Raw genomic sequence first — 10,726 nt, 5'->3', positions numbered from 1 at the left:
TAAACCCTGTTCAGACGACATGCTAAGCCGCTGTGGTTAAGCATTTTGAGCTCAACTTTATAGCTTAGTGTGGCATGTGAACCAATTCTAATCATGGTGGCTCCATAACTATGGTTTAAACACGCTTACTAACCATTTGCTGCAAAAGGGTTAGCCGCCTAACCATGGTTTAACAGGGTCCGAATGAATGGGAAGAGAAAATGAATAGCTGGGTGAATGCTGTGAGTGTGTGTGTGTGTGTGAGAGAGAGAGAGAGGGTGAAAGAATGGGTGAAAGAGATGGCGGGGTTCCACCAGCTCCAGCCCTACTCACACCCAATATTTATTTATTTTTGTTGCATTTATATCCTGCCTTAAAACTAAGGAGCCAAAGGTGGCTTACACAGTCCTCCTCTTCCATTTATCCTCACTACGACCCTGTGAGGTAGGTTAGTCTGAGAATCATCGACTGGCTCAAAGTCATCCAGTGAGCTTCATGGCCAGGCTGAGACAAGAACCTGGGTCCCCCGAGTCCCAGTCCATCACTCTAGCCACTATACTGCACTGTCTCGCTTATGCACCCCCTGAGCACTTTCCAAGGAAGAGCCCTCAGCTTCCGAGGGGTTGCGCACCCCTGCCGTAATGCCCCATTGTCATCCCAGGCCTGTTGCTCTGACCCTCATTTCTGTTTTTATTGATTTATTTAAGCATTTTTATGCCGCCATTCAGCCAAAAAAGGCTCTCATGGCAGCTTACAAAAGTCTTTCTTGACACAGTTTTTGCCTTCGTTCTCAGGAAACCTTCAATCATGGCGCCCAAAGGGGGACTCTACGCGTGCGATGATCCAACGTACTGGAGGGCGGTTTTGAACCTTTACCAGGAGGCCGTCGCGGCCAAAGCAGGCCGGCGTAAAAACCTCATTGCCTTGGATAAATGGTAAACATCACAGCAGTGGTTAGCACAGACCCTGCAGCACCCTGTGACAGTTGGTCCGTCATGTGTGCGCAGTTCCTGATTTTTAGCAAATTATTACATTTGTCTCCTTCCTTTCTTGTGAACACAAGCAGAGCCATGCTGGATCAGACCGAAGGCCTATCTAGTCCAGTGTTCTGCTCACACAGTGGCCAACCAGATGCCTGTGGGGAACCCACAAGTAGGACTTGAATGCAGCAGCACACTCCCTGGCAACTGGTATACAGAGGTACACTGTTTCTGAGCCTGGAGGTAGTAAAATAATAACATTTTATTTATTTATTTATTGCACTTATATACCGCTCCCATAGCCAGGGCTCTCTGGGCGGTTTAAAGAAATTCTAAAATTGAGGTAAAAACAAGTATACACAATTTAAAAACTCTAAAACACAGAACATACACACATAAAGCAATTAAAAACCGATTAAAAACTAAACATGTGGGTAATTAGGATGTGCCGCCATATGCCTGGGCAAAGAGGAAAGTTTTACCCTACCCAGTGCCTGTTTACCCTACCCTGTGCCTGTTTGCTTTCTCTTCCCCTCCTTATTGTTTTATTATGGTTTTGTTAGAATGTAAGCCTATGCGGCAGGGTCTTGCTATTTACTGTTTTACTCTGTACAGCACCATGTACATTATTTATAAATAAATAAATAAATAATAATAATAATAATTAACCTGGCGCCGAAAGGATAGCAGCGTTGGCTCCAGGCGAGCCTCATCAGGGAGATCATTCCACAGTCTGGGGGCCATCACTGAAAAGGCCCTATCCCTCTTTGCCACACTCCGAGCCTCTCTCGGAGTAGGCACCCGGAGGAGGACCTTAGATGTTGAACGTAGCGACCGGGTATATTCACGTCGGGAGAGGCGTTCTGTCAGGTATTGTGGTCCCAAGCCGTGTAAGGCTTTATAGGTCAAAACCAGCACCTTGAATTGGGCTCGGAAACATACAGGCAGCCAGTGCAAGCGGACCAGAGCAGGTGTTATATGGTCAAACCTTCTGGTTCCCGAAATCAATCTGGCCGCTGCATTTTGCACGAGCTGCAGCTTCCGAACCGTCTTCAAAGGCAGCCCTATGTAGAGCGCATTGCAGTAATCTAACTTGGAGGTTACCAGAGCATGGACAACTGAAGCCAGGTTATCCCTGTCTAGATAGGGGCGTAGCTGGGCCACCAACCGGAGCTTGTAGAAGGCACTCCGTGCCACTGAGGTCACCTGAGCCTCAAGTGACAATGATGGGTCTGAAAGAACCCCCAAGCTACGAACCTGCTCCTTCAGGGTGAGTGCAATCCCATCCAGAACGGGTAGAACACTCCCCATCCTGCCAGTGGAATCACCTACTAACAGCATCTCAGTCTTGTCTGGATTGAGTCTCAGTTTATTAACCCTCATCCAGTCCATTGTCACAGCCAGGCACCGGTTCAACACATCCACAGCCTCTCCTGCTGATAATGATAATAATAATAATAATGATAATAATAATAATAACTGACCTTTTTCTCTCTTCCCACTAGAGCTCTACACAAAATGGCCACCATGCTTCGGCATTCCGAATCCGAATCTTCTGATTCGGCCTTCTTCAAGGGCTTGTAACAATGTCTGCAGGAATTATTTACCACAGATGGACTAGCTCTGGCGACTAAGTGCCAGACAATCTGTGGTAAATAATTTCTGCAGACGTTGTTACAAGCCCTTGAAGAAGACCGAATCAGAAGCAAGAAGCTGAAACGCATCGGGCTTTTCTCCAATAAATGCGTCGATAGCATCCTGAGACTGCTCTCTTTTTGTGTTCGTCATCTTGGATGCTCACCCACCTTGCATCCTCTTCTGTGTGATAACCCTTTTAGGGACTAGAAAAGTGATGCCATATCCCCACCCACCCTCTGTCTTCCCTTCTCAAGGCTTAAACATGGCCCATTCTTTCCATCTTTCTCACAGGACTTTGTGGCTCTTCCATAAAGGGGGAAATGTCGCTCTCTCCTCCTCCTCCTCCTCCTCTTCTTCTTCTCCGCTTCGTTCAAAACTGTACATTTTTACTCCTTTTCCCTTCCATAGGTATCAAGAAGAGCTACCAACTGCTGTGGTTGGGCGGAAGGTAAAATATTTAACTAAACCGGAGCTGGTGAAGCTAATGGAATGGAAGCTTTCTGTAAGTAGCTCTGTCAGAGGCGATTGCCACGCAGAAGAGATGTAGCATGGTCCAAATGGGAACGTCCAAAAAGGCAGGGTCTTGACTAGGGTCCTGGAAGCTCCGGGTTCAAATCCTTGCTCGACTAATAATAATAATAATAATACTCGCCTCTCCCTCCCGATCAAGGCGAGGTACAACACAAATGCAAATAGCATAAAATACATAGAATTAAAACATGCAAAACTAATGCATCATTAAAAGCAGCACATTATTAAAAGGCATCTTAAAATTCAACTGGGTAGGCCTGCCGGAAGAGATCAGTCTTTATGGCTTTCTTAAAATCCGGAAGACTGTTTTGTTTATTTATTACATTTTTATACCACCCGATAGCCAAAGCTCTCTGGGCGGTTCACAAAAATTAAAATCATGTAGAGCATAAAAACAGAGGACCTGAGTGTGTGGGGCGGATTGTACGTGAGAAGGCGATCCCGCAGGTAGCCTAGACCCAAACCATATAGGGCTTTAAAGGTGATAACCAACACTTTATACTTTGCCTGGAAACTAATTGGCAGCCAGTGAAGAGATTTTAAAACTGGTGTAATGTGGTCACCCCTAGGTGCGCCGGTGACCAGCCTGGCTGCGATATTTTGAACTAGTTGAAGTTTCCAGACTAGGCACAAAGGTAGCCGGAGACCAGCCTCAGACCTCATCTGTCCAATTATTTAAGAAATAAATAACTATAAATAAGAAAGAAAGAAATACACGCTGCGTTTCAGAGCAAAGCCCTCTGAAGGTGCTTTCAAACATCATTAAAAGAATATAAAGCTGTTTCTGAAATAAATACATACAAAACAATCCAATTGGAAAACTCAAAACGGCAGCAGTTTAAAGAGCAAGCACAGCAATATTAGTAAAGGCAGGATGAAACCATTTTTTAAAGGTCCTTTATTATTATTATTATAATTATTATTATTATTATTATTATTTAGAATATTTATGTACCGCTCCCCATTGAAAAATTTCGGAGCGGTGTACAAGGTAAAATGAAAATAAAAACAGAATAAAACAGTTAAAACAAAATTTAAAAGAAGCAATAACAGAAATCCAAGGCTGCATGTTAGAGAAAGGCTTCTTGGAATAAAGATGTTTTCAGGAGGCGCCGAAAGGAGTACAAGGTTGGCGCCTGCCTGACCTCCAGAGGCAGGGAGTTCCACAGGAGGGGGGCCACCACGCTGAAGGCTCTTCCCCTGGTGGACTCCAATCGGAGGATGGATCTAGGTGGAACCACCAGGAGCAGGCCCTCGGATGACCTCAGTGACCGGGCAGGTTGGTAAGGGAGAAGGCAGAGCTCTCTCAGGTATCCTGGTCCCAACTTGTAGTTCCTCTATATGAAGGTGCCCTGACTATTTTTTAAAATAAAGCATCCTAAGAAGGGACAGCCTGTCAACAGTTAGCACTTAGACAGTAGACTGAGTTCAGGTCACCTACACACAGACCCTGTTCGGACGACACGCCAAGCCACGGTGATGAAGCATTTTGGCTGGCTGGGGAATAATGGAAGATGTAGGACATTTTTCAGTCTAAACATGCATAGGATGGCACCCTAAAACGATGAAATCAATGCATTAAGACAGTTAAAAACAGAACAATAACAGAATAAAAACAGCATCCACCCCAATAGACCAGCTTACACACCAAACACCTGTTTGAATCAAAAGGTCTTTCTTTGCCTGCCGGTGGTAACAGAGAGGGAACCAACCTAGCCTCTCTCGGCAGGGAGTTCTGCAGCATGGGAGTGGCCACCGAGAAGACCCTGTCACGCCAATGAGAGTGAAAGTCTTATTAAGGGAGAGCTTTGTTTATTGGGCAGCATAGAAATGTAATAAATGGATAAACCAACAAATAAAACGGGACGTGTATAAATCTGCAGTGTAGGCACAGATGAGAATGAAGGTAGAGCCTTTTTCCCTTCAGAGAGGCAAATTTCGTCCTCGGTTGCAGCAACTGGTGGCCACCAACTCCGATGAGACAGTGGAGAAGTGTACCAAGGAAGCCTTCCAGCTCCTCCCCGATGTAGCAGCAGCTGTCAGTGAGCTGAGCAAACTCAAGGCTGTGGGACCCGCGACGGCTTCAGGTAGGAAAGGCCCCGGAGATTAGTTGATTACAGTGACTCACGGAGGTTTGTGGGTCCTTTGCGCAACGTTGTCAACCTCTAGGATGTCTCCCTGCGCTTTTTCCCTTTTGCTCCACTTTCAAAAAGATTGGAGATAACCCGATAAACAAGATTAATCTGATGTATCTGCAGCACCATCTAGTGGTTGTATAATGCAACATATAGAAAACATAGAATTTACTGAGAAAGGGTGTCTTTGAGTCAAACCACATATCCGCCCGTGTAAAGGAGCCAAGCTTATTACCATAAAGAATCCGGAAGCAGAAGCCCCGGTAAGGATGCAAGATTTTAGCCTGGTGTGGTGAAGCCTGAATCAGCAAAACTTGAACTTGTTGATGTTCTCTCCTTGAAGCTTGTTCTGACTACTTCAAACCCTTATTTGAAGGCTGGGGCTGTTGGGGCCAACCATACATCACTAAGGAGGGAATTCCAGAGGATAGGGGTCACCACCGCAAAGGCTCTACCTCTTGTGCCTGACCAGTCTTAATGGTGGGCTGGCAAACGACTTGCCATGCTTCTCATGTTGTGAGCTTTTAGGGGCATGAGCACACACATTTATTTCTAGGGAAGAGGCCAAGACACAGCAAAGGAACACATGCTCTGCTTGCCAGAGTCCCCGGATTTAATCTCTAGCAGGGCCAGTTAAAAGATGTCAAGCTGCTGGGCTGAGAAATGGACTCTGCATGAGATTTTGGCAGGGTCCAAGTAAACCATGACAAATGAAGTATCAATCAATATGTTTATTGCTCAATCCACAGATCATTGCAACACATACAAACTTGACATTTTGCTATACTATACATGATAAAAATTACACATGGTTAAAAATTACAGCGCTATCAAAAACGTAACATGCATTACTAAAAGGATAGTAAGATAGGAGCACAGCGGACACACAGAAACCTTTAATTGCTTCTCAATGACGTTTCATTTATAGCTCTGAATCTTTATACCAACACACACCAATAGTATCTACAAACTTTGCTCTACATCTGTTAGCTTTCACTGCAAATAGTGCAACCCTTTGTATCACATATGGGTTGGTTGAATATAATAAATAACTCGGTTTTCCTTAGCACCCCAGTATTTCACTTTCTTTAAAAAGGGCTCTAAATAACTTTTCCTTATATCTATATATAAGGGGCAGTCAAATACATAGTGTGTTACGTCCTCTGGAACTGGCTCTCCACAAACACATAACCTGTCTTCTACTGTGGAAGATGCCGTGGAATCTCCCCCATTTCATCACAGTATCCATTTGTTCAAACCTTAAACGTGTAAGGGCTTTCCGGTGTTCCATTTTCATGGGTACTGATAGGTATTTCTCAAGTTGGTGTAGGTATTTTGTGCTAGCTAGCCAAATGAAGTGGATTGATGCTTCGGCCAGAAGCGGAGCGCTTCATATTTCTTTTCCGTGCAGGAATTTGGTAGCATCAGACGTGCCACAGAGACGTCAGGCACTCAATATGTATATGATCACTCCCTGTTGTCCTCCATACCATTTCATGCCTTTTGCTTCCTTTGCAGCAATTCTAGCTGCTGGAGCCCCCGAAGTGGCGCCGTTTATGGCCGACGAAGCAGCGGAATCCATCCCAGGCCTCACCCCGATCCAGTACACCCTCAAGCACTACCTGCTCTACTTGGACCGGATCCGAAGCTGTGTCGAGAAGCTAAACAAAGGTGAGGAGGGAGACGCTTGACAGTGTGCAAGGAGCTGTATGGAGCACCCATTCCCCCCATCACCGTCTATCTATTGATTGCAGCAGTGCAGCTAGGACCGGACTTTGGGGGCAAAATCCAGGGCCCTCAAGGCCAGTAGGCCCCCAAATTACCATCCAGAGAGCGGTAGGTGATGGGGACAGTGTTAAACACTCCGTGTATCTCCGTCTGGGCCAATATGGCCATGCTGGGCCCAGATAGAGAAACACAGTGTTTAATGGTCATGCTGGGCCCAGATATTTATTCATTCATTCATTCATTCATTCATTCCCCAGAGAGGTCCGCCTGGCGCCTACACTGTACTCCTTTCGTCGCCAGCTGAAGACCTTTTTATTCTCTCAGTATTTTAACACTTAATTTCAACTTACATTTTAACTTACATTTAATTTTAACTTACATTTAATTTTAACTTACATTTTAACACTTAATTTTAACTTACATTTAAATTTTACTGTTCTAACTCTGTATTTTAATCTTATATCAATTTTTGCTGTGTGATTTTTTATCCTGGTTGTGCTTTTTCTACTGTATTTTGTATTTGTGCTTTTAAGCTGTTGGTTGTTTTATTGTGGTTTTAATTTTTGTGAACTACCCAGAGCGCTTTGGCTATTGGGCGGTATAAAAATGTAATAAATAAATAGATAAATAAATAAATTACATTTCGATACCGCCCAATAGCCGGAGCTCTCTGGGCGGTTCACAAAAATTGAAAACATTCAAAGTATAAAACAACAGTGTAATAGATTATTATTATTATTTATTTATTTATATAGTACCATTAATGTACATGGTGTGTTTAATGGCCATGCTGAGCCCGCCAAGGCTGATACTGGTAGCTGCAACATCCTTTCTTCTTCTTTTAAAACAGTTTAAAGTTAGGCAGCCAACAGGCCATGTACATGGTTACAGGTGCCCATTGTATTATTTGTACTATCACACATATACACCCACAAACATCTGTATTCCTTTTCTACAACAAAATTATTTGTTTTGTTGTTAGAAACAGTCGTGATGAGCAGGAAGAGCAGGAGATGCCATGCCTTGCTTAAGAACGTAAAAACATCGGAAGAGCCCTGAGGCTGCATCAGACCGAGGGTCCATCTAGTCCAGCACTCTGTTCACACAGTGGCCAACCAGCCAGGGACCAACAAAGCAGGACAGGGTGCAACAGCACCCTCCCACCCATGTTCCCCAGCAACTGGTGCACACAGGCTTACTGCCTCAGATACTGGAGGTAGCACACAACCATCAGGACTAGTAGCCATTGATAGCCTTTGCCTCCTCCAGGAACTTATCCAACCCCCTTTTAAAGCCATCCAGATTGGTGGTTATCACTACATCTTGTGGTAGTGAGTTCCATAGTTTAACCATGTGCTGTGTGAAGAAGTCCTCCCTTTTCTTTTTTTCCCTTTTTAAATTTTTTTTTATTGATTAACAATATACTAATACAATACTACAATAATCACAATAGCATAAGACAACAAAAAACATAATACATAACTTGTTTAACCTTATAACATTTCTAATTTGATATTTTTACATCATTGCATAACATAAAGTGCACCCCCCCCCCCCCGCCCCGGGATCTATTCCTGTTTCCAAAATCTCATTGATTCTTCTGGAGGTGGTTTTCCACTCCCCCTAGATAATACATATTCTAGGAACTGAATACAGAATACAGAATAAAACAATGCTACATAATACTCAATAATATAAAACAAACATTTGATAACATATATTCTAACTTAATTCTCTTAACATAATCATACTTAACATAAAAGTGCTCCCCCCAACCACGGGATCTTATTCATGTTTCCAAAATCTCATTGCTTCCTCTGGGGGTGTTTCCCCCCTCCCCTTTGATAATACAAATTCTAGAAACTGTTTCCAAATGCCCTCAAAATCATTTGTTTTTGTTATCCCTCTTCTTACTTTTATATTACATGTCAATTTATCATTTCTAGCAATATCCCAAATCTCTTTATACCAATCCTCAACATGATAATCTCCTTGCACCTTCCAGTTCCTAGATATGATCAACCTTGCTGCTGTCAGCAAATTCGTTATCAGTTCTTTTGTTTCTTTATTACATTTTAAATCTCCATATAATGATAGCAATGCCGCTGTAGGTGTTTCTTCAGTCTCCGTTCCCACTTTATCATTTATCTCTTTAAACACCATTTTCCACATTTTTTGAACAAATACACATTCCCACCACATGTGTAAATACGTTCCTTTTTCTTTACGTCCTCTCTTTTCTTTACGTCCTCCCTTTTCTTTGTCCTGAATCTCCCACCAATCAGCTCCATAGGATGGCCCCATTGGGTTCTAGTAAAATGGGAGAGGGAGAAAAATGTCTCCCTGTCTACATTCTCCGCACCAGGCTTCATTTTGCACACCTCTGTCATGTCTCCTAAGGCTTAGTAACTGCCAATAAGAGCTTTAAGGACAATACGCTGGCAATTTTTTTTTTTTTTGAATTTTTTTGACTCCACCCCGTTTGCTTTTTGTGACGCCTCCTTGGCCTTCAGCCCTGCCCAGTCCTGGAATGTGGCGCCTGAGCGCACCTCAGGAATTGAATTCGCTCCTTGGCCTGAAAAGAAGTTTGATGCCCGGGGTCTAACGGTTCCTCGTTTTCTACCTTTCCCAGCTGACGCAGCGACGACGTGGACTCCTCACGGTGTGGAGCTGTGCCTCTGGGCCTGGGCTGTAGCCGAAAAGCTGCAGCTGCCCTCACTGCAGGCTCTGGGCACGGAGCGAGCGAAAGCAAGCAGTGGCGACCAAACCGACGAGCCTAGAAAGAGACGGAAAACAGAATGAAGGCTTCCAAGATGTCCCGGCTTCAGCACGGAGCTCCCTTGCCAGATGCACGAACACCGACGGCGAACCGCGTGCGGAGGCTGGCCTGTTATTCTGGGTCTCGGGAGTTTTCAAGGGACATTTTGTGCCACTGGCGGTTCCAGAGCCCCGCATTTTCTGGCCGAACGATGCAGCTGCTTCATGCAGAACTAGGAGTAGCGCAGCTGCGCAACATAGCTCCGCCCTCTTGACGCTGCTCTTGTTCCGCTTGCAGGGGGGAGCACACAGCACACAGACCAGCTTTTCCCACCCCATCCCCCACCCCAAATTCTGGAACTGTAAGTTGCCCTCAAAACAGGTTGGGCTTCCTGCCTTGAGCATGTAGGTTATAGGCGGAGTGTCACAGTTTCATGGAAAATGCAAGGTTCCCGAGGCCGGCATTCCTTCGTCACGATATTGTGCGGTTACGGGGAGGGCTGTAGCAGAGAATCAGCAAGCAGGGTGCTCAGTCCCTGCCTCCAGTACTGTGTACACACACACACACACACACACACACACACACACACACACACACACACACATACTTTTGCTGTTGCAAATAGGTGACGCTTGCTGGTTGTTTGGAAGGATTTAACCTGATTGACCTTCCTTTATTTGTCTTGATTGGCTTAATTGGTTCTGCCCTTTCTTCCGCTCCTATATCTTGACCGCTTCCCTTCCAATCTGGTTAAGCTCCTCCCTTTTCTTATCTCTCTCTTCTTGCTCTGCAATAAAGTTTTGACTTTTTTTTATCTCTAGTAGTAGAAGTGACTATGTGTGTTTGTTTTCTTAGAACAAAGCTATTATCGTTTTCTTTCTTTTTTTAACCTTGACCATAAGTCCTAACAGACTGTTTAGTGCAACTCCCATCTGTGAACTCATCAAGCTATCTGCATATTACCTACATTTGCAGTG

General features: G+C 44.4%; 1 protein-coding gene across 1 annotated transcript; it reads left to right on the top strand.

The window, feature by feature from the left end:
- The first annotated feature begins 773 nt into the window (after window positions 1-773).
- Window positions 774-10,578, top strand: LOC134409965 (uncharacterized). Its single transcript, XM_063142980.1, has 5 exons — window positions 774-914; window positions 3,006-3,099; window positions 5,056-5,215; window positions 6,782-6,934; window positions 9,624-10,578. The coding sequence occupies exons 1-5, from the start codon at window positions 787-789 to the stop codon at window positions 9,791-9,793; spliced, it is 705 nt and encodes a 234-aa protein (XP_062999050.1). The 5' UTR covers window positions 774-786; the 3' UTR covers window positions 9,794-10,578.
- Window positions 10,579-10,726: the final 148 nt, after the last annotated feature.

This window comes from Elgaria multicarinata, chromosome 17, assembly GCF_023053635.1.
Source record: "Elgaria multicarinata webbii isolate HBS135686 ecotype San Diego chromosome 17, rElgMul1.1.pri, whole genome shotgun sequence".
Taxonomy (NCBI): domain Eukaryota; kingdom Metazoa; phylum Chordata; class Lepidosauria; order Squamata; family Anguidae; genus Elgaria; species Elgaria multicarinata.
This window is presented reverse-complemented; position numbering and strand designations above follow the sequence as displayed.